This window comes from Canis lupus, chromosome 30 (assembly GCF_003254725.2).
Source record: "Canis lupus dingo isolate Sandy chromosome 30, ASM325472v2, whole genome shotgun sequence".
Lineage (NCBI taxonomy): Eukaryota > Metazoa > Chordata > Mammalia > Carnivora > Canidae > Canis > Canis lupus.
This window is the reverse complement of record NC_064272.1, coordinates 34,853,513-34,878,987: the sequence shown is the minus strand read 5'-3', so window position 1 is coordinate 34,878,987 and position 25,475 is coordinate 34,853,513. Positions and strand designations below refer to the sequence as shown.

The window sequence follows — 25,475 nt, the reverse complement described above, 5'->3', positions numbered from 1 at the left end:
AACCTCATTATGCACATGAGAGAAAGTGAACAGCTGAGGTTGTTGCAAAGGCAGGGTGGGAGTGAGGTGGTGGAAAGATGACCCGGGATTACACACCGCCCTAGAGGCTGAGACAGGACAAGATTTGTTTTCTTGACTTCTGTTAAAATTCTACACACTGGCACTTCTCATATAAAATGTTTGTCTCTTTTTTTTCATTAAAAATTTTTTTTTTAAAGACTCACTTTAATTTGCTGGATGATGACCCAGCTAAAATATCTGCTGTTAATATAGATTATGAAAAGTCAGGAGACATTTCTTTTTCTTTCTTTTCTTTTCTTTTCTTTTTTTTTTTTTTTTTTTTTTTTTTTTTGTCTAGCACTGATTCTTTTTTGAAGGATAATTAACATACAGTGTTATATTAGTTTCAGATGTACAATAAATGTTTTTCATTTTTGAGGGCAATATTACTTACAATAATTCCTAGCTACATGAGTTGGAATAATGGTAATATAAGCATATACATTTTACATATTATTGTGCCTAGTACTTAAACCCAAATCAAGACTTGTTTGACTGTTTCTATAAATCATTTGCTTTCTTCCACCCTCCTTTCCTTCTTCCTTTTTACAACTATGATTTCTAAGATCCCAGTAAGAATTAAGGCAAGTACATTAAAATTATAGCCAACCATGAGTTTTCAAAAAATGGCCCACTTATTTGTTTTTGAAAGCTTGTTATACAAAGAAAATATAAAAGTGATGGAATTTTGGCATAGTCACATTTCACTGGTTTTTGAGAGGGCAAAGGAGAAATGATTCTGGCTTAAGACATTCTTCCATGGAGTTTCCCTGTACACCATTCTCCAATACTTTCTCAAACCTGCTGACCCTAAACAGTATAAAACGAATACGACTGTCAGTGATCAGAACATAGGCTATGTGTACCATTCATTTGGCATTACCATTCTCAGGCCCACCCCTGAAAAGCCTGTTCCATAGATGTGAGTAAGTGGTTTTTAGAGTTTCAACTACAACCAAGGAATAAGTCTGCAGAAAACAGGAAGGCAGCCAAATTCCCCACAGTGGGTGATAAGCTCTATATGTTGGCCAACTTCTTGAATCATCTCTACCAGCTTCCTCTCTCTGATATTGCCAGAAATGACAGGGAAGTGGGGTGGAGGAGTGATGGACCAGGGGTAGGTCTTGTTTTATTCCAGGGCCCTACTTTCCTTTTTTTTAATTAAGATTTTATTTATTTATTCATGAGAGACACAGGCAGAGGGAGAAGCAAGCTCCATGCAGGGAGCCCAACGTGGAACTCGATCCCGGGTCTCCAGGACCATGCTCTGGACCGAAGGCGGCACTGAACCACTGAGCCACCTGGGCTGCCCGAGGGCCCTACTTTCCAAAGAAATGATGGCTTGCTTCCTATCTGGTCTCTAAATGTATGGATCATAGCCAAACTGAAAGCCCTCTCTGTACTCCTGGGTTTTTCTTCTCCCAAATTCTTCCTGAACTCTACTTGAAATAGTTCCAGGCACAAGCAATATTTGTTGATATCTGACTGGGAGAAGGTAAGTAGTAGTAGTCAGGATCTCCTTTAAATTAAGGCATCTAAAAAAAAATAATAATTTGCTTCTTTGAGCTCCAGTCTACCATTTTCAGAGACTACAGACACCTTTCAAGGCCTAGGTTTTTGCTACTGAAATATAAACTCAAATTACATCAGGTTAAATTTGTGAGATAAGGTTTTTAAAAGTTTATTTGATTAAATGATAACATTTTATATTTATCTTCACTTATAAAATAAAATTTTACCAAAAGTCTTTATCAAATATTCAAAATAATTACTTGATAGAGCTATAAAAAATATCTACAACAGGGGTTCCTGGATGGCTCAGTCAGTTAAATGTCTGACTCTTGATTTTGGCTCCGGTCATGATTTCAGGGTCATGAGATAGAACCCCACATCAAATATTTACAACAAATTCAAAAACTAAAGCTCAGAATTTACATATATCCCTATAGCTAGTTAAGTAGATAGCTCTTCCAGAACTTCAAAAAACAAATTACCCACAATCATTTCTGTTGTTCCAAATTCCATTTCTGTAAGAAAATTACAACTTTAATTTTGCTAGTGATTCTAAGATATGCATTGTAGTGAATTTCTAGCATTACATTAGGCAAAAAGAAAACATATTTATCACATCAATTATCTGTGAGTTATATACAGGGGAAAAAAAGACTCCTTGAAAGATGATCTCTAGTATGAGAGAGGAAACCAAAGATGGATATACTTAAGATAAACAAAGGGGATTCACCACTGGAGGGAGACAAAGAGAAATACAAGGATGTCATCTCATGGCTTAGTATCATGGTCCAATAATAACTTTGCAAAGCTCATCTTACTGTGCTAAACAATCCTAATCTACTATATCATAAATTCATCAATATGAATCAAGCCTCCTCACTGAAAGACCTACCCTAAACCAGACACCCACAAGAAATCTCTATAAATAAATAAATATCCTGGCTTTCTCCTTGAAGACATCACTATGTCAAAGGCAGCGTGCTCTTCTTGTCAATAAGTAATAATCTCAGCTTTTCTTTATCAACATGTTATTCCAGTGATATTTTGGGGAGCCAGCATTTGACAATCTACTTATCCAAAAGATATAATTATTTTTGGAATGATGGAGAAAGAAGAAATGGAGGGCTAAGGATAATGTAAGAAAGCTAAATCCTCAAAACTTGAAGGAAATGCAGCACATTTATTTGTCAATTGTTAAACCCTTCCAACAAATCTTTTCTGGAGGTAACTATTTCACAGGCAGAGAAACTACTGCAAAAAAAAAAAAAACCAACAATGTTAACATACCTAAGACGAGAAAAAGAAGACAAAATATTTACACATAAGGGAATATTTACACTTTGTGTGTTATTAATCTGCTCATTGTCTCAAATTATATTTAACAAAGCATATTTCTTTTTTTAAAGATTTTATTTATTTATTCATGAGAGACACAGAGAGACAGAGAGAGGGAAAAGCAGGCTCCACACAGGGAGCCCAATGTGGGACTCGATCCCGAGTCTCGAGGATCACGCCCTGGGCCGAAGGCAGTGCTAAACCGCTAAGCCACCGGGGCTGCCCAACAAAACATAATTCTAAGATTACATTCAAAACATTTTTGAAGATTCAAAATGATTTTATTTTAAAAATATAATCATTTAAAATTAGACTTAAATAAAACTACTGCAGATTATTCAGAGAATTACAATTCTTTATCCAAAAGAACAGTGACTTGCCACTTGAGAAGCATGCTTGTCCTACTCTGCTCAGACCCTGTTTTCCATATTCTTAAACTTCACAAAAGAACTAAATGATTCAGCAACCTGGCCATGTGTAGAACATCTATTACTGAAGTTATTTTTGGAGTAGCTTCTTGCAGAGGAATAAGGAAGAAAGGTGAATAGATAGAGGCTTTGTCATCCATCAAGTAGGACAAACAGGACTTAAAAAAAAATCACAGCTATTCTCATTTTGTTACCTATTCTGTCATAAATAAAAATAAGTACATAAATATATAGGGTAATTCTTTTAATTTTGAGAACTGAGAAGAGATTTATTAACAAAGCCCTGAATAAGTCTGAAAAAAAGCAAAAAAGTACTTTTTTATAAAAAGAAGTATTAAATTAATTCCAAAATTACTAGCTACTGCCATCACTTTTAACACAGACACCTATTATATGAGAAATTACATATGTAAGCCATCATATCAACAAGTCCAATCATACAATAAGATGCTGATTTTAAAAAGTCTATTTTTGGGACACCAGGTTGGCCCAGTCAGTTAAGCATCCAACTCTTGACTTTTAGCTCAGGTCCATGGACTCAGGGTCAGGAGATCCAGCCCTGTACTCAGCAAGGAGTCTGCTTGAGATTCTCTTCTCTCTGCCCTTTCCCCCCACATGCTCATTCACTCTCTCAAATAAATAAATCAATCTTAAAAAAAATAAAAAAGTCTTTTCTCTGGCCCTGTTACCAAAGGCATATAAATTTATATATATAATTTTTTTTTTCAAAACTAGTTGCAAGCTAGTCTTCCGGTCTGATTTTTTTCAACACATGATTTAATCCCCATAGGGGAAAAAAGGGGGGAAACTAAAGACCAGACTAATAAGTAGACACTGATACTCTCTAACTATGGATTCCAGTCTTTATAATCTAGGAGAGCTAGATTTAACAGTTATGAGGAAAAAGAGAAAAAGCCTCAATTGCATAATCATAAGCCTTTCCTCACTTGAATTTGTAGTTTAAATTTCCATCATATTCGTGATCTAACAAGACTCCTCACAAAAAATGATCCCTCGTGTTCATGCTCCTAACACTCCTGGTATAATACTCTCTAGAAAGACACAAAACTCAACCTGGGGTTTACAGTATTCTAACTATCCCAAATTACTAACTTCTGGGGAAAAATAAGTATGAGCAAGAGTCTACAGAAAGTTCAGGCAACAAACATACAACTTGCTCAGAAATTAAGAAAATAGTAGTAACTAGATAAAGACTATGGAAGACCTATGTTTAAAATTATTAGAGAAATAAAAGAAATCAAAACATGAAAAATATAAGATACTATTAATAAGGAGATCTGGGCATTTATGAAAAAAATCATGCAAAACTTCTAGAAACAAAAAATTATGGTCATTATTAAAAGTTGGTAGATGGACTGAAAATCTGACTAGACAAAACTGAGGAGACAGTTAACTGGCAGATAGCACTAACGAAGTATAAAGAATGCAGAGATGTAGGAGAGAGAAAAAAGAATGACAGAAATTTTAAAATCAAAAGGATAGGAGGTCCATACTATATATAGTAAGTATTTAAGAAGTAGAGAGAAAATGGAAGGAGGCAATATTTGAAAATATAAAGATTCAGTATGTTCCCATAACTAATAAAAGATAAGAATCTGCAATTCAGAAAAGGCAAATATTAGGTACGCTAGTAAAATTACCATGTTTGATCAAATCTAAGGTACCATCTTATAATTATTCTATGTAACATCTGGTGAAATAAACTTATGATTAACCAATAATAAAATATCACTTAAAATTTTTATTTCATTCTTACTCAAAGAGCTCTATTAGATTTATTTAACCATATTTTTAACCAAACATCATTCTTATGCATACACAAAAATTATGCAAAATAAAGTTATTAAATAAATGAACTCCAAAATACCTCCATTTACCATAAAGTTAGACCATGTAGTTCTGGCATAATGGTATATACAAATAAACAGAATAGAAGAGTAGGTCCACAAAAAGACTCATTTGATTACAACTCAGAAAAGACTCATTTGATTATAACTCAATTTCAACAAAGATAACAATTCAATGAGTAAAAGAGATCTTCTCAAAAAAAGGTGTGGAGCAAATAGATCTCCCTGAATGGAAAAAATTAACCATGATCCCTACCTCATATCATACACAAAATTTAATTAAAAGATGGATCAGGGATGCCTGGGTGGCCCAGCGGTTAAGTATCTGCCTTCGGCTCAGGGCTTGATCCTGGAGTCCTGGGATCGAGTCCCACATTGCGCTCCCTGCATGGAGCCTGCTTCTTTCTCTGCCTGTTTCTCTGTCTCTCTGTCTCTCTCTCTCTCTCTCTCTCCATGAATAAATAAATAAATAAAAATCTAAATAAATAAAAGATGGATCAAAGACCCTAAATGAAAGGTAAAACTATGAGCCTTTTGAAAGAAAACAGAGGAGAACATACTTATTGCGATAGGCAAAGACTTCTTGTTCTGAGCAAAAAGGATACTAATGATAAATGAAAATTAGTACTTCACTAAAATATAAAGCTTCTACATATCAAAAACATTATTAAGAAAGCAAAAAAGCAAGCCTTGCAGAAAATACACCCAATACATATACCAAACAAAGCACCTGAAGCTAGAATATAGACTATAGATCTACCACAACTCAATGATAAAAATATAAATAACTTAACCTTTTCCTAAATGGGCAAAAAAATTTGAACTGATACTTCATTAAAAAAAAAAAAAAATGCTAGGGATGCCTGGGTGGCTCAGTGGTTAAGCGTCTGCCTTTGGCTTGGTTCATGAGCCTGGGCTCCTGGGATTGAGCCGCACAATGCGCTCCCTGTGGGGAGGCCGCTTCTCCCCCTACCTGTGTCTCTGCCTCTGTGTGTCTTTCATGAATAAATTAAATTAATTAAAAAAAAAAAACATGCTAGTATGGCCTAAAAGTCCTTGAGAAGATGCTCAATATCACTAGTCATTCATGAAGGAACTGCAAATTAAAACCACAATGAGAATCACAGAATCACTAAAATTAAAAAGACTGTCAATATCAAATGTTGGCAAGGATGTGGAGCAATTAGAATTCCCATTTATGGGGATCCCTGGGTGGCTCAGCGGTTTAGCGCCTGCCTTTGACCCAGGGCGTGATCCTGGAGACCCGGGATCGAGTCCCATGTTGGGCTCCCAGCATGGAGCCTGCTTCTCCCTCCTCCTGTCTCTCTGCCTCTCTCTCTCTCTATCATAAATAAATAAATAAATAAATAAATCTTAAAAAAAAAAAAAAGGACTCCCATTTATTGCTGTTGGAATGTAAAATGGTATAATCACTTTGTAAAACTATTTGGCAGTTTCTAATAAATTTAGACATCCATCTACCTTATGGCTCAGTAATAACACTCCTATGTATTTACCTAAGAGAAATGAGGTACATGTCCACCAAAATAAATGTATGAGTAAAAGACTAAAAGAATAGTCATAGCAGCTTTATTTGTAAGGGCCAAAAGTTGGAAATAACCAAGATGCCTATGAACAGAAGAATGAAAACACAAATTATAATTAAAAAGTGAATGCAACTCAGTTAAAAAAATTACTGATACACACCACAAAATGGATGAATCTCAAAACAAGTTTAGTACACAAAAAGTACATATTTTATATGTACATACTTCATGAGAAGTTCAAAAACCAGCAAAATTAATCTATGAGGATAAAAGTCAGAAAACTAGGGCAGGGAAAACACTGACTGGAAAGGGGCACAAGGGGACTTTCTGGAGAAAAATAAATGTTTTCTATCTTGATCTGAGTTGTGGTCAAATGAAAATACATTTATATAAAAAAAATCATTGAACTGTACAGTTAAGATTTGTGCATTTTACTATATCCAAATTACACCTCATGAAGTATGGAGAAAAAGTCTTCACATTTTAGAGTCCAAATTCTTTTTTAAGATTTTTTTTATTTATTATTATTATTTTTTTGAGACAGAGAGAACACATGTGTGCACATGAGCAGGGGGAGGGGCAGACAGAGAGGGAAAAGCAGACTCCCCACTGAGTAGGGAGCCTGATATGGGGCTCCATCCCAGAACCCTGATATCATGACCTGAACCGAAGCCAGATGCTTAACCAACTGAGCCACCTAGGCACCCCTAGAGTCCATCTTCTGAAGCACTATTCAACTAATAATGTCCATGTTTTTCACATGATATTGTCTTCTGTGCCATCAAGAACATTGGTAATGCTGGATATCCTAAAAGTGTGCTCTATTATTTTCTACGGAATTTTCTTCCAAACTAGTGACACCCATTCTGTGTATTTTTATATTGTTAGAGTAAAGAAATACCAGTACTGAATGTTTATCTCTTCCCCAAATTCTTAAGTTGAAATCCTGACTCCAAAGATAATGGTATTAGGAGGTGGGGCCTTTGGGAGGTGCTTAAGCCATGAGGGTGACTTCTTATGAATGGATCAGTGCTATATAAAAGAGACCTAGCCTCCTTCACCATGTGAGGATACAGTGAAAAAGTACCAGCCATAGACCAGAAAGAAGGCTCTTACCAGAATGCAACCATGCTGGCACCTTGATCTTGGACTTCCCAGCCTCTAGAACTGTAGAAATAAGCTTCTCTTGTTTATAAGCTATGCAGTCTGTGGTATTTTGTGATAGCTAGCAGCCCAAATGCTCTAAGACACCAGTGTGAATTATACCACAGCTTTTTGTTGCTTCGAAATGCTTTCATCTATTCCAAGGAGTTTGCTCAGTTTCTCCTGCCTTCAGGTGCATTGCTTGGCATGTGATAAGCAAACTCTATGAATCTATCTCAGTAACAAAATGTAACACAGCTTTGCCAAACATCGTTTTATTCCTTTTAAAGTATTTGATTATAAATTAGCAAGAAAATGAGAATTACAGTCATTCTTCCAGTGAAAAGTATGTTTCACTAATATTGAATTTATGTATTTGCTGTTTATACCTTTCTGAATACAGAAATGTTTCATTTCCATGCTAAACTTGGTATAATCTTTTTTAAAAAATATTTTTATTTTATTTGAGAGAGAGAGAGCACAAGCAGGTGGGGCGGCAGAGGAAAGGAAGAAGCTGACTCTCTTACTGAGCATGGAGCTCAAGACCCCGAGATCATGACCTGAGCTGAAAAATCAGATGCTTAACTAACAAAGCCATGGAGGCACTCCATTGGTTTAACCTTTTTAAATACATTTTGAACAGTACTTAACCTCAAAACATGTAGTACCAACTGAAATGAGCATAGTATAAACAGTTATAACCAAGTTCACATAGATCTAGCAATGAAATTGCTAAGCCTATCCAATAGTGATTTTTAAAAGGCCATGCATTATAAGACACATCCAGATTTCAAAGTTGGTTAAATATGGAAAAATGTGCATCCTAAATTGGTAAAATATGGTAGTTCCACATCCATACACATCTTAGTGCGTCTGAAGAACTTCAAAAAGAAATCTTATAATCTTAAAAGCAACCAGAGAAAGAAAAAGAAGACCATGTACAAAAAAGACAGTAGACAGTTTAATGAAAATAATAGAGTTCAAAGACAACAAACTATGAGTTTCAAACACCTGGGAGAAAAATAACTGTCAATCAAGTCAGACCATCCATCATGAATAAGGACAAAATAAACACATTATTACCATATATATGCATTTATACACATATAAACACATTTATAAACATAAACTGAGAGAATTTACTAACACCAGAATCATTTTAAAGGAAATTTTTCTAAATTATATATTTTTGGAAGAGTGGTAAACCAAACAAGCATGTGGGTGAATCCAAATAAGCACTGACTAAAAACACCAACAATTAAAATACCTAGTTTTGGGAGTAAAAAGATAAAAAGACAAGCCTAGGAAACAAAAACATATAAAATGGCATAGGGTTAGTGGATTAAATGATTCTAGTTAGGGGTCCTTATTTAAGAAGAGGGTAGGGACGCATATTAACTCTATAATTTAAGTCAAGTGTGTATTTTAAAATGTTAAGAGTAACCATCAAAGTGAATAAGAAAGAACAGAGAAAACTCCATCAACCCTCAATAAGGTACACATGCACATGTGCACACATACATACACATGCCCGGGAAATGCAGGACAAATAGCATGAAATAATAGCAAAGTGGTGTATTTATCAGTAATCACAATTAGCCTATTAGTATAATAAGCTAAAGGCTCGATTCAGAAGAAAGATTTTCATATCATAAATTTAATAAGTTGTGTACTCTTTATAAGAAAAAGGTTGAAAATAAAAGAATACATAATATGACTCACTGAGAACTTAGCATCACTTCTGCTGCTACTCCTGCCAAACATACGTAATCTGAACTAATCATGAGGATGCATCATTAGACAAGCCTAAACTGAGGGAAATTCTACAAAATAATAAACTACTATTTTTCAAAAATGTCAATGTCATGACATAGAAAGAATGATGCAAGTACTCTTGCAGATTAAAGGAGACTAGGGAGACAACTATGGAATGCAATGCATGATCTTGGATTTTCTTTTGCTATATATAAAGGACGCTAGTGACAAGAAAACGTGAATGGGATCTACAGATTAGACGATAGTATTCTATCACTGTTAATTTCCTGATTTTGATTATTGTAATGTGGTTATATAAGAGGATTCTTGTTTTCAGAAAATACACTCCAAAGTATGTGGACATCAAGAGGCATCATGCCTGCACCTTACTCTTAAATGGTTCAGAAAAAAAGAGAGAGACTTTTAGATAAGAAGGAAGGACAGAGACAATAATCAAAAGAGAGCATAAAGCAGGGTGCCTGGGTGGCTCAGTCAGTTTAGCGTCTGCCTTCAGCTTGGGTAATGATCCCCGAATCCCGGGATCAAGTCCCCTGCAGCAGGGAGTCTGCTTCTCTCTCTGCCCCTCCCACACATCTGTGCACTCTCACTCTCTCAGATAAATAAATTATTTAAAAAAAAAAAAAAAGAGAGAGAAAGGATAAAGCAAAGATTTAAGCAATCCTTATACTACTGTTGCATCCTTTTCTGAAATTATGCCAAAATTTTAAAAAAGGTTAAGGAAAAAAAAAAAAAAAGGTTAAGGAATAATAAAGATCTGCCAGGAAAAAAATAACCAAAAGAAAGCTGGTATTAACGTTAGACTAAATAAGTGTTAGGACAAAAAAGTATGATTAACTTCCTTACCTATACTACATAGTTAGAACAGTGCCTGGCAGATAGCCCATGCTCATAATAGACTTACTCAGCGAAGGAGTCCGTAATAAAGACAGTTAATACACAATGATAAAAGGAACAATTTACCAGGAAGATACATCAATTTTAAGCTTATGGGCACCTAGAACCGGCTTCAAACACTGACCACATACTAGGGAAACATACTAATAGTGCGTATTGACTGTAAAGGTTGACTGCATACTCGGCAATACAGTGAACCTCAACAAACTTCACAGAACAGATTACATATAATCCACACTTACTGGCCACAAAGCAACTAAATTAGAAAAGAATGACCAGAAAAAGAATAATTAACTCATACGTATCAAAAATTTTCAACACACTTCTAAATAGCACATGGACCAAAGAAGAAATCATAATGAAACTTAGAAAATATTTAGAAAAAAATACTAAGTTTCAAAACTTGTGGGAAGAAGCTGAAGTGGTTCTTAGATGGAAATTTACAGCCTTAAGTGCTTATATTAGAAACTAAAAAGGACTGAAAACGAATGTATCAAATATCCAACATAAAACTTTAGAAAGAAAAAGCAAATAGAGAAAATACGAGAGCTAGGAACAAAAATCAATAATGCAATTTTTTAAAAGCTATAAGAGAAGTTCAAACAAAGCTAAAATCCAGTTCTTTGAAACTACTAGTAAAATAAACAAACCTCAGGCAATACTAATCAAGAAATAAGAAAGTATAAATAAGCATTATAAAAAGAGACAACAGGGACATGACTACAGAGAAAGCAGCTTAGAAAAAAAATGAATTTAGACAAAAGGAAACTATAACATATCAAAACTGATACTCACTATTATTACTGACCCAATAGTTTAAAACTACCCAAACTATTATACGGACAAGTTCCTCCAAGTATACAAGGAGCAGATCATCTTTAATCTCATATAAAATGAGATTTATACCAAATAGGAAACCAAAATAGGGAATCAAAGAATATTAAAATAGGAAGTATTCATCAAGTCATTTTATGAGGCCAGTATGACCTTGATATCAGAAAAGAACAAAAAAGAGAAATTATAAACAAAACTTACTTATTAACATAGATGTAAATATTGTGAATATTAATAAACAAAATCCAGGAATGTATATGAAATATAGCCCATAAAATACATAATGACCAAAAATGCTAGAATGACTTATCATTATAAAAATCTTATAATTTCCAAAATCAATAGATTAAAGAAGAAAAAATCCATATGACCAATCTAAGAGCTGTAGAAGAATCACCTAATAAAATGCAACAATGATTCATAATATAAGCTTAAGCAAACTAAAAATAAAAGATAATTTCTTCAGACTGATAAATGGCATTTAGCAAACATAGCTAATGATATATTTCCTTTAAAATCAAGAATAAGGCAAGGATGCTCACTTTTGCTTCTTTATTCAACTTTGTACTAGAGGTATGGTCAAATTGGAAGCTCAGTCTAGCTCAAACAAAAAGAAATAAAACATATAATGATTAAGGAAAAACTATGATTGTTCACAAAAAAATTAAAACTATCTAAATAGAAAATCTAAGGTAACCTACAGATATATAATTAGAATTATTAGGGATCCCTGGGTGGCGCAGCGGCCTGCCTTTGGCCCAGGGCACGATCCTGGAGACCCGGGATCGAATCCCACATCGGGCTCCCGGTGCATACAGCCTGCTTCTCTTTCTGCCTGTGTCTCTGCGCCTCTCTCTCTCTCTGTGTGACTATCATAAATAAATAAAAATTTAAAAAAAATTAAAAAAAAAAAGAATTATTAAGTGTCAGAGCATGGTTGCTAAATATAAGAATAATGAACCAAAATCAACTGTGGTTCCATATACTAGTAACAATAGTAAGAAATCTATTTCTGATCAAAATAATATACAATAGCAAAAAAAGTATAAAATATCTGGGAAGAAACCTAACAAAAAACAAACAAGCTATCTATGGAAAAGAATAAAAATCATTAAATGTGACATATGAATTGAAAGATGCTATATTCATATTATGCCTTCATACTAATATGCCATGTTCATATCATGATATTAAAGGTTCAGTATAAAAAATGTCAATTGTCTTCAAATCCAAAGATACTCCAATCAAACAGACCAGTAGGGTTATTCATGAAATTTGACATGCTATTTCTAGAATATATATAGAAAAAGAAAAAAGATAACATGTTTTTTTTTTTTTTTTAAAGGAAGAATGGAAGGCTAGGATAGAAAGCAAAAGGAAGAAGAAGAAAGATTGGGGACCTCATGCTATTAATTCCCAGTTCACAATAGAGGTTACAGTTATTAAGATAGTGTTATATAGGAACATAGATAGGGATCAATTGAACAGACCAGAGAGGCCAGGCACCCATGCATATGTGGACATTTAATTTGCTAGAGGGAGATAATGCCAAGGGGAGAAGGAAGGACAGAAAGAGTCTACTTTTCAACATATGGTGCTGGGACAATTAGCAATCCATATGAGAAAAAAAGAAAACAAAACTGGATTTCAATTTTATACCACGAGCAAAAATCAATTCCAAATAGATAAAACCTGTGAAGAGCAACTTCAAAACTTTTTTTAGACAAAACAGAAAAATATCTTTATATCCTCAACCTTTAAGGATTTTTCAAACAAACAAAAAACTCCAGAAACAATAAAGAAAGCTATTTTACTTCTGTTCCTCAAAATGCAGCAGAGCAAAAGAAATACCACTAATCAAAAGGAAAAAGAAAAAAAAATCCTGTCATTAAAATGGGCAAAAGATAAAACTATTCACAGAAGAAGCAATTGCAATTATCACAGAAGAATAAGATGAAAGGCATTCAACCTCACTGGAAATTCAAATTAAAATCTTAATGCAATATAATTTCATAGTTAAAAGATGGGCAAAAATAAAAGGTCTGACAATATCAAGTATTAACAAAGACGTGAAGTTAAAGGAACTCCCAGGTAACCCTGATGGAAATGTAATTCGGTTGTACCAAAGGTTGTTACCAAGTTTTGGAGAGCAAGGGTAGGTATAGCAAGAAGAGCAAGGGTAGGTATAGCTTCATGAAATCCTTCCTTCTATTATTTGTAATGTACCCATATAAATATTTAATAACTGTGTATTTAAGAACTGGATTTTAACGGAAATTTTATTTATTATCATAGATTATGGTCTGAAAGCCACTGTCCTAGAGAAACTGTTATACATATTTACAAAAAGACATGCACAAAAATGTTATTTGTGACACTTCTCAACAATAAAAAATTGGAAACAATACTATTGTCCATAAGTAGAAGGAATAGTTAATTACAATTATACAATGGAATGCTATATAACACTGAAAATTAGTGAACCAGAGCTACAGATAACAACACAGATAAATCTCAAAGCATGCTAATAAAAGCAACTTACAGAAAATATGTATATGATGATACTATTCATAGAACATTTAAAAGCATGCCAAACAATTACTTGATATTGTTTAAGGAGGGACACATACATACATGGAAAAGGAAACAGACAGCCATGGGAATAAACACCATACTCAGATTTGTGCTTACATCTGCAAAGGAGGGAGGAAATGTGATGGGGGAGGGTTACACATTAGGCCTTAACTATATTTGAAGGGTTTTTTATTTATTAAGTTGATTGGTAGATACACAGATGTGTGTAGTAATATTATTTCCCATTCTTTTCAGAATGCCTGAAATGTTTCACAGTTGTTTAAAAGGGACTACCATATAAACAAAAAAGATGTTTGGTCTGAAATTTATAAAATCTCCCAGAAAAAGATCAGTGACTTTAAACTACAATAAACAAACACAAACTTTTCTACATCAAAAACATCAGAGAATTTTTTTAATAAGATTTTATTTATTGATTTGAGAGAGAGAGAGAGAATGAGAGAGCAAAGAAGGGGAAGGGGCAGAGCGAGAGGGATAAGCAGGCTCCTGGCTGACCAGGGAGCCTGACGTAGGGCTCAATCCCAGGACCGGACCCAGGATCATGACCTGAGCTGAAGGCAGACGTCTAACCAACTAAGCCACCTAGGCACCCCAAAAACTTCAGAGAAATTTTCTGATAAGACAGTGAAGTAGGTAACACATTTGTTTCATCTCTCCTACAAGATTCAATGGGTGAAGCAATAAAAACACACAAAATGAGCAAATTGATGGAAATGCTAAAAACAAGAGAGTCATCACTAAGAGATCTACATTTTTGATGAATTTCAGGAAACTGAAAAGCAGATAGGATCTTATTAGTGATAAGCCCAGAGAAAACTCTGGCTCAGAACTGGCAAGAGACACGCTGTACCACACACAGCCATAGCAATCCTCTCTGACAAAATGCCATTTTACTCTGTGCTCAGACACAGTACATACAGACAGTAGGTGTGGACAGTGGTTAACTGTGGCTAATCAAGTAGATGTATAATCAAAGGTCTATCTACTCAACAGCTATTCCCAGAGCGGCAACAAACCCATCTCTCCCTCACCCCCACCCCCGCCATGCCTGTGCACAGGCAATGTACAGAGCAGCTGGATGGAGAAACACTCTGCTGGAGTCTCAGGATCTGTTTTCTAAACAAAACACAGTATCTGTCAAGGAAGGATGGAGAGTATGGGTGTTTTGTCCATGGAGACAGTTAATAGCTGCTACATTAGCACCAGAGGCAAGAAAGGAATGGCAGTTGCACCCAGCACAGAAGATAGTAAAGTCCTTCTATCCCCCCAAAGAGTTGGTTCTTTTATTTAGGCAATTACAAAGCAAGCATCCCTTTTCCTTTCCACTCACTCTAAAGGGAAACCTGCCAATGTGTGGGATTCGACAACTTACACAAATTCAGTGATCATTTTAGGGAGAGAGCTTGGAGTTAAAAAGACCTATTCAGCTGAGGAGACCCAGCCAGTACTTAGCACAGCCCTCCATTTAAGGATTACCAGCCCTCGGGAAAATCAAAACCATGAAAGGAAAAAAAAAAAAAAAAAAGCAAAAGAATTGTGTGATAACTGGTCCTAGAGAAGAGAAGAGATGTTGAGGGAAAGAAAAATGAATCCTTAGATTTAAAAGTCTCTTGGCTGTTTTAGGAAAGGATGCTTTGAAAAAGAAACAAAGAAAAGTTGGATCCAGTCTTATATATCCTTCTATGTACATTTACAATTTCCTATAAATTAATATGCATGCTCATTATCATGAGGATAACATATGCATCATACTTATTAAATCTTTTTACCTTTTAGAAGTTAATACAATTTCCTTTCTCATAGGTGTTGGCAGCTGCCTAAGCTATAACAGTAATGATCAGATATACTCACTGGGAAATTCAGTAAGCAATTTCCTTGATACACATTATGTACTTTTCAAATGAAAGAATATAGACAGGAATATGCAAAAGTCAATAGATTTCTGTGCCCCACTCTACCAAAGCTTTTTGGATTTTTTTTTTTTTTAAAGATTTTACTTATTCACTCATGAGAGACACACACACACACACAGAGAGAGGCAGAGACACAGGCAGAGGGAGAAGCAGGCTCCATGCAGGGAGCCCAATGTGGGACTCGATTCCAGGACCCTGGGATCACAAGCTGAGCTGAAGCCAGACGCTCAACCACTGAGCCACCCAGCTGTCCCTGGCTTCTTGGATTCTTACCACAGCCAGTGTCCTGAGGACAGATCAAGTCCGGCTAGCCTGAGCAGTTCCTAGACACTCAGTGATATAACAGATTAATTCAATCTGGAGGTCTTTTAAAATAAACAAGCTATCTCCAATATGTAAATCCAATCTGGGGAAGGCCTGACAGAATTTAGGGGCTCTGGAATGAATCCAGGTCTTGGAAAAAGATTCTGAAATTATCCCAACCTCGGGGGGAGGAGCAAGATGGCGGAAGAGTAGGGTCCCCAAATCACCTGTCTCCACCAAATTACCTAGAAAACCTTCCAATCATCCTGAAAATCTATGAATTCGGCCTGAGAATTAAAGAGAGAACACCTGGAATGCAACAGTGAGAAGAGTTCGCGCTTCTATCCAAGGTAGGAAGACTGGGGAAAAAGAAATAAAGAAACAAAGGCCTCCAAGGGGGAGGGGCCGCGAGGAGCCGGGCTGAGGCCAGGGACGAGTGTCCCCAGGACAGGAGAGCCCCGTCCCGGAGACGCAGGAGCTGCACCGACCTTCCCGGGGGAAAGGGGCTCGCGGGGAGGTTGGAGCAGGACCCAGGAGGGCGGGGATGCCCTCGGGCTCCCGGGGACAGTAACAGCAACTGCGCGCCCAGGAGAGTGCGCCGAGCTCCCCAAGGGCTGCAGCGCGCACGGCGCGACCGGCGGGACCCGGAGCAGCTCAGGAGGGGCTCGGGCGGCGGCTCCGCGGAGGGGGCTGCGCGGCCCCGGGAGCAGCTCGGAGGGGCTCGGGCAGAGGAAGAGGCTCCGTACAGAGAGGCCTGCGCGGTTCCAGGAGCAGCTCCGGGAGGCTCGGGCGGCGGCTCCGCGGAGGGGGCTGCGCGGCCCGGGAGCGCGAATCCAACAGCGCAGGCTCCGGAGCACAGGGCGCCGGGACACAGCCCAGGATCCGCCTCCCCCGGGACAGGCAGAGGCCGGGAGGGCCCAGGACAGCGAGGACGCTCCTGCCCCAGCTGAGCAGATCAGCGGCCCCGCCCGGAGCCTCCAGGCCCTGCAGACGGAGTTCCTGCTGGAGCTGAATCCAGGTTTCCAGAGCTGCCCCGCCACTGGGGCTGTTCCTCCTGCGGCCTCACGGGGTAAACAACCCCCACTGAGCCCTGCACCAGGCAGGGGCACAGCAGCTCCCCCAACTGCTAACACCTGAAAATCAGCACAACAGGCCCCTCCCCCAGAACACCAGCTAGACGGACAACTTCCAGGAGAAGCCAAGGGACTTAAAGTACACAGAATCAGAAGATACTCCCCCGTGGTTCTTTTTTTTTTGTTTTGTTTTGTTTTTGTTTTGTTTTGTTTTGCTTTTTGATTTGTTTCCTTCCCCCACCCCCTTTTTCTTCTCCTTTCTTTTTCTTTCTCTTTTTCTTCTTTTTTTTTTCCGTTTTTTTTTTCTTCCCTTTTTTTTTTCTCTTTCTCTTTTCTTTCCTTCTTTCTCTCCTCTCTTTTTCTCTTTTTCCCAATACAACTTGCTTTTGGCCACTCTGCACTGAGCAAAATGACTAGAAGGAAAAGCTCACCTCAAAAGAAAGAATCAGAAACAGTCCTCTCTCCCACAGAGTTACAAAATCTGGATTACAATTCAATGTCAGAAAGCCAATTCAGAAGCACTATTATACAGCTACTGGTGGCTCTAGAAAAAAGTATAAAGGACTCAAGAGACTTTATGACTGCAGAATTTAGAGCTAATCAGGCAGAAATTAAAAATCAATTGAATGAGATGCAATCCAAACTAGAAGTCCTAACGACGAGGGTTAACGAGGTGGAAGAACGAGTGAGTGACCTAGAAGACAAGTTGATAGCAAAGACGGAAACTGAGGAAAAAAGAGACAAACAATTAAAAGACCATGAAGATAGATTAAGGGAAATAAACGACAGCCTGAGAAAGAAAAACCTACGTTTAATTGGGGTTCCCGAGGGCGCCGAAAGGGACAGAGGGCCAGAATATGTATTTGAACAAATTCTAGCTGAAAACTTTCCTAATCTGGGAAGGGAAACAGGCATTCAGATCCAGGAAATAGAGAGATCCCCCCCTAAAATCAATAAAAACCGTTCAACACCTCGACCATTTAATAGTGAAGCTTGCAAATTCCAAAGATAAAGAGAAGATCCTTAAAGCAGCAAGAGACAAGAAATCCCTGACTTTTATGGGGAGGAGTATTAGGGTAACAGCAGACCCCTCCACAGAGACCTGGCAGGCCAGAAAGGGCTGGCAGGATATATTCAGGGTCCTAAATGAGAAGAACATGCAACCAAGGATACTTTATCCAGCAAGGCTCTCATTCAAAATGGAAGGAGAGATAAAGAGCTTCCAAGACAGGCAGCAACTAAAAGAATATGTGACCTCCAAACCAGCTCTGCAAGAAATTTTAAGGGGGACTCTTAAAATTCCCCTTTAAGAAGAAGTTCAGTGGAACAGTCCACAAAAACAAGGACTGAATAGATATCATGATGACACTAAACTCATATCTCTCAATAGTAACTCTGAATGTGAACGGGCTTAATGACCCCATCAAAAGGTGCAGGGTTTCAGACTGGATAAAAAAGCAGGACCCATCTATTTTCTGTCTACAAGAGACTCATTTTAGACAGAAGGACACCTACAGCCTGAAAATAAAAGGTTGGAGAACCATTTACCATTCGAATGGTCCTCAAAAGAAAGCAGGGGTAGCCATCCTTATATCAGATAAACTAAAATTTACCCCAAAGACTGTAGTGAGAGATGAAGAGGGACACTATATCATACTTAAAGGATCTATTCAACAAGAGGACTTAACAATCCTCAATATATATGCCCCGAATATGGGAGCTGCCAAATATATCAATCAATTATTAACCAAAGTGAAGAAATACTTAGATAATAATACACTTATACTTGGTGACTTCAATCTAGCTCTTTCTATACTCGATAGGTCTTCTAAGCACAACATCTCCAAAGAAACGAGAGCTTTAAATGATACACTAGACCAGATGGATTTCACAGATATCTACAGAACTTTACATCCAAACTCAACTGAATACACATTCTTCTCAAGCGCACATGGAACTTTCTCCAGAATAGACCACATATTGGGTCACAAATCGGGTCTGAACCGATACCAAAAGATTGGGATTGTCCCCTGCATATTCTCAGACCATAATGCCTTGAAATTAGAACTAAATCACAACAAGAAGTTTGGAAGGACCTCAAACACGTGGAGGTTAAGGACCATCCTGCTAAAAGATAAAAGGGTCAACCAGGAAATTAAGGAAGAATTAAAAAGATTCATGGAAACTAATGAGAATGAAGATACAACCGTTCAAAATCTTTGGGATGCTGCAAAAGCAGTCCTAAGGGGGAAATACATCGCAATACAAGCATCCATTCAAAAACTGGAAAGAACTCAAATACAAAAGCTAACCTTACACATAAAGGAGCTAGAGAAAAAACAGCAAATAGATCCTATACCCAAGATAAGAAGGGAGTTAATAAAGATTCGAGCAGAACTCAACGAAATCGAGACCAGAAGAACTGTGGAACAGATCAACAAAACCAGGAGTTGGTTCTTTGAAAGAATTAATAAGATAGATAAACCATTAGCCAGCCTTATTAAAAAGAAGAGAGAGAAGACTCAAATTAATAAAATCATGAATGAGAAAGGAGAGATCACTACCAACACCAAGGAAATACAAACGATTTTAAAAACATATTATGAACAGCTATACGCCAATAAATTAGGCAATCTAGAAGAAATGGACGCATTCCTGCAAAGCCACAAACTACCAAAACTGGAACAGGAAGAAATAGAAAACCTGAACAGGCCAATAACCAGGGAGGAAATTGAAGCAGTCATCAAAAACCTCCCAAGACACAAGAGTCCAGGGCCAGATGGCTTCCCTGGGGAATTTTATCAAACGTTTAAAGAAGAAACCATACCTATTCTCCTAAAGCTGTTTGGAAAGATAGAAAGAGATGGAGTACTTCCAAATTCGTTCTATGAGGCCAGCATCACCTTAATTCCAAAACCAGACAAAGACCCCACCAAAAAGGAGAATTACAGACCAATATCCCTGATGAACATGGATGCAAAAATTCTCAACAAGATACTGGCCAATAGGATCCAACAGTACATTAAAAAAATTATTCACCATGACCAAGTAGGATTTATCCCTGGGACACAAGGCTGGTTCAACACCCGTAAAACAATCAATGTGATTCATCATATCAGCAAGAGAAAAACCAAGAACCATATGATCCTCTCATTAGATGCAGAGAAAGCATTTGACAAAATACAGCATCCATTCCTGATCAAAACTCTTCAGAGTGTAGGGATAGAGGGAACATTCCTCGACATCTTAAAAGCCATCTACGAAAAGCCCACAGCAAATATCATTCTCAATGGGGAAGCACTGGGAGCCTTTCCCCTAAGATCAGGAACAAGACAGGGATGTCCACTCTCACCACTGCTATTCAACATAGTACTGGAAGTCCTAGCCTCAGCAATCAGACAACAAAAAGACATTAAAGGCATTCAAATTGGCAAAGAAGAAGTCAAACTCTCCCTCTTCGCCGATGACATGATACTGTACATAGAAAACCCAAAAGTCTCCACCCCAAGATTGCTAGAACTCATACAGCAATTCGGTAGCGTGGCAGGATACAAAATCAATGCCCAGAAGTCAGTGGCATTTCTATACACTAACAATGAGACTGAAGAAAGAGAAATTAAGGAGTCAATCCCATTTACAATTGCACCCAAAAGCATAAGATACCTAGGAATAAACCTCACCAAAGATGTAAAGGATCTATACCCTCAAAACTATAGAACACTTCTGAAAGAAATTGAGGAAGACACAAAGAGATGGAAAAATATTCCATGCTCATGGATTGGCAGAATTAATATTGTGAAAATGTCAATGTTACCCAGGGCAATATACACGTTTAATGCAATCCCTATCAAAATACCATGGACTTTCTTCAGAGAGTTAGAACAAATTATTTTAAGATTTGTGTGGAATCAGAAAAGACCCCGAATAGCCAGGGGAATTTTAAAAAAGAAAACCATATCTGGGGGCATCACAATGCCAGATTTCAGGTTGTACTACAAAGCTGTGGTCATCAAGACAGTGTGGTACTGGCACAAAAACAGACACATAGATCAGTGGAACAGAATAGAGAATCCAGAAGTGGACCCTGAACTTTATGGGCAACTAATATTCGATAAAGGAGGAAAGACTATCCATTGGAAGAAAGACAGTCTCTTCAATAAATGGTGCTGGGAAAATTGGACATCCACATGCAGAAGAATGAAACTAGACCACTCTCTTTCACCATACACAAAGATAAACTCAAAATGGATGAAAGATCTAAATGTGAGACAACATTCCATCAAAATCCTAGAGAAGAACACAGGCAACACCCTTTTTGAACTCGGCCATAGTAACTTCTTGCAAGATACATCCACGAAGGCAAAAGAAACAAAAGCAAAAATGAACTATTGGGACTTCATCAAGATAAGAAGCTTTTGCACAGCAAAGGATACAGTCAACAAAACTCAAAGACAACCTACAGAATGGGAGAAGATATTTGCAAATGACATATCAGATAAAGGGCTAGTTTCCAAGATCTATAAAGAACTTATCAAACTCAACACCATAGAAACAAACAATCCAATCATGAAATGGGCAAAAGACATGAACAGAAATCTCACAGAGGAAGACATAGACATGGCCAACATGCACATGAGAAAATGCTCTGCATCACTTGCCATCAGGGAAATACAAATCAAAACCACAATGAGATACCACCTCACACCAGTGAGAATGGGGAAAATTAACAAGGCAGGAAACAACAAATGTTGGAGAGGATGCGGAGAAAAGGGAACCCTCATACACTGTTGGTGGGAATGTGAACTGGTGCAGCCACTCTGGAAAACTGTGTGGAGGTTCCTCAAACAGTTAAAAATATATCTGCCCTACGACCCAGCAATTGCACTGTTGGGGATTTACCCCAAAGATACAAATGCAATGAAACGCCGGGACACCTGCACCCCGATGTTTATAGCAGCAATGGCCACGATAGCCAAACTCTGGAAGGAGCCTCGGTGTCCAACGAAAGATGAATGGATAAAGAAGATGTGGTTTATGTATACAATGGAATATTACTCAGCTATTAGAAATGACAAATATCCACCATTTGCTTCAACGTGGATGGAACTGGAGGGTATTATGCTGAGTGAAGTAAGCCAGTCGGAGAAGGACAAACATTATATGTTCTCATTCATTTGGGGAATATAAATAGTAGTGAAAGGGAATATAAGGGAAGGGGGAAGAAATGTGTGGGAAATATCAGAAAGGGAGACAGAACGTAAAGACTGCTAACTCTGGGAAACGAACTAGGGGTGGTGGAAGGGGAGGAGGGCGGGGGGTGGGAGTGAATGGGTGACGGGCACTGGGGGTTATTCTGTATGTTAGTAAATTGAACACCAATAAAAAATAAATTAAAAAAAAAAATTATCCCAACCTCTTAGAAGATGTGAGCATTACTGAGCTCTGATTTTCTGGGAAAACTTTAAAATGAAACCAAACTGAACAATGAGGAAATTAATGTCTAAAAAAAGTTAAAAGTTAGATTGTACCTTTAAAAGTACTTGACTTATATCCAGAGAGAACCTAGTATTTTCTATTGCATTTAAAGAAAGGAAGCTTGTTTAAAAAACAAATGTTCTAATAAACCGTTAGAAGTCTTCTTGGCCTGTAATCCGTCATACAGCGCAAAGTCCTATTTCTAGTGCTCCTCACATGTGCACAAGTACAAAATACCTGAGCATCAGGTTGTTATTTCATTGCTGAACTTGAATAAAGCTATAAATACAACAAAGTTCATCCTCAAGTTCTCCAGAGCTGCCTTTCTGTGTGTGTGCACCCACAGTGCTAACTTTTTTCCTTCTGCTCACATGCCAGTTCTTGAGCACCTTTATGTCTTTCTCCAGATTCAACAAGCTAAGCAGGATCCGAGAAATAATGTAGCGCAAGGCCCTCACATTAAGAGAAAAGTGAACTGAGGCGTATAGAGTTAATGATTTACTCAAGGTCACCCTGCTAATGAGAGATGACGCTGTGACCAGAATGAGATCTCTGATGCCCTATACAATGCTTTTTCCACAATACCAGCCTGCCTCTTGAAACACTGCAAAGGATATGATATTTATGCATGTCTACACAGCCTTCAGCCTCTCCTTTCTGTGCCTCTTCCCTCCTGGTGCAACAACTTATTAACTTTAAGTCCCCAATAACCTTCTTTCTTATTAATTCTATTCCCATGATAGAACAGGAAAGCATTCAGTACTTATTTATATTAGCTAATTCATTTATTGATAATACTTGTTTCTAATTTTACATTTATCTTTTAAAATGAAAACACCTAACACTTCCCTTATCAAAATATAAAGCTTAACAATTTTATCCACAATTAAATTCAGAAAAGAAGTAAATTACCAGGTAGCCCAGGTGGCTCGGCAGTTTAGCGCCGCCTTCGGCCTGGGGTCTAGTCCTGGGAGCCGGGGATCAAGTCCTGCATCGGGCTCCCTGCATGGAGCCTGCTTTTCCCTCTGCCTGTGTCTCTGCCTCTCTCTCTCTCTCTCTGTGTCTCTCATGAATAAATAAATAAAATCTTAAAAAAAAAAAAAAACTAAATTACCATAGATCTTACTTTCAATAAGGAAATGCCATAACATTTATTTCACCTACTTAGAAGGCAGAAATCACATATTGATTCCATTTTAATACTCACCACAAAAGTAATTTGATTGTGTCGCAGGTTAAGTTCAGTTAGTGAATCCAGCCCATTAAGATTATCCACATGACTTAAAAGGTTCCTAGCAAGATTTAAAACTCTCAAATCACACAGATGATTGACATTTTCAATTTTGGTAATCTGTTAAAAAATGAGAAAGGGATGATTAGCAGGCATAAGTCACAGATACGCACGTTATAAAAGCCCTAAAAATAAAATAGTCACTGGATTCAGTGATAGGTTTACATGAAAATATTTAAAAATGTATTTCTAATTTCCTCTGTGGTAAATAAAAAGAAGTCATTTAACTTGCGAAAATTAGCTAAAGGAATGTATTTTATAACTTCACCATAGTAAATATTTGAGGTAAACTTTATCAAATAATCAACAACTCATCTTTGGGGCATCTCTAATTGCCCAATACTATGCCAGGTCCAGATAAAGGTGACGAGAACTATACATACTACTTGCCAAATAAAAACTTATTGTGATTCACGGCAGAAGCTCACAACGTTTTAACCAAACAAGATAGCCCCCTGAGAGAAAAAGCAAGGAAACGGAACACTATCACACCACCCTTGTTTGTTCCATTTACACTGTAGGATCCTGAAAACCATCAAGAATCTAAATGGAAAAGATACAAGGAACTAGGATCCCGAGTGGAGAGTGAGGGTGGATATTCTTTATTAGTGGAAGTGCTTACGAGAGGAGACCAATAACGTTTAGACAGAGTACAATATGGTGGACATTAAGTGTCAGAACAAGAGGAACTGCATAATGGAATAGGCACATACACACAAGCTCTGACCTATGGCAGAGGAGCTCTGAGTTTCACAGTACAGAAAAGCTGCACCCATGAAGTGATGAGAGCACAATAGGATTTTAAGCCTCACTAGTGTAACAGAGCAAGCAACAGCATGATGGTTCTCTACGACACATAAGTAGGGGTCCTTGCGGGGGAATTCATCAATTAACTACTTAAGTTAACAATAAGTCAAACATATAGCACTTTTCTTCCAAACATTAAAATAAATGTTTCCATACTTGCTAGAGATTTGCTCATCTGTACTGTCATCCCAGTATTATTTGAAAATTTTTATTTAACACTTCAAAGGAGATGTTGGCTAAAAAAGAACTTTTTCTTAGATTTATAATTCAGTTTGTATGTTGCTATTGGACTTTCTCTTACATTCAAGAAATACCATCCAGATTCCATCTGGGTTCAAAAGGGGAAACCTATGTTTATTATAAAGTCAGTAACATAGAAAGATGACATTTGACTGTGCTTTAAAATTTGTCCTAATACTTTTGGTCTAATTAATGTAAAATGAAAATAAATAAAAACTGTAAAAGAAGAAACAGTGAATTGTACAATGAGACATGGACAAAAGCATTTCAAAAACAAGTAAGTGATAGAATTTAAAATGCATGGAATCAGTGAAAAGCAAAATAGACACTGTAGAAAATCAATAATGTCATCTATAAGTTTGAGAAATTCCCCTAAAATAC

General features: G+C 37.2%; 1 protein-coding gene across 4 annotated transcripts in view; it reads right to left on the bottom strand.

The window, feature by feature from the left end:
* The window catches only part of LRRC49 (leucine rich repeat containing 49), a 158,834-nt gene that overhangs the window by 104,629 nt on the left and 28,730 nt on the right, over positions 1-25,475 (bottom strand). For all 4 annotated transcript variants that reach the window (XM_049104437.1, XM_025472296.3, XM_049104438.1 and 1 more), the window contains one exon: positions 23,964-24,107. In XM_049104437.1, the coding sequence (XP_048960394.1) occupies positions 23,964-24,107 (144 nt within the window). The remainder of the gene's footprint in view (positions 1-23,963; positions 24,108-25,475) is intronic.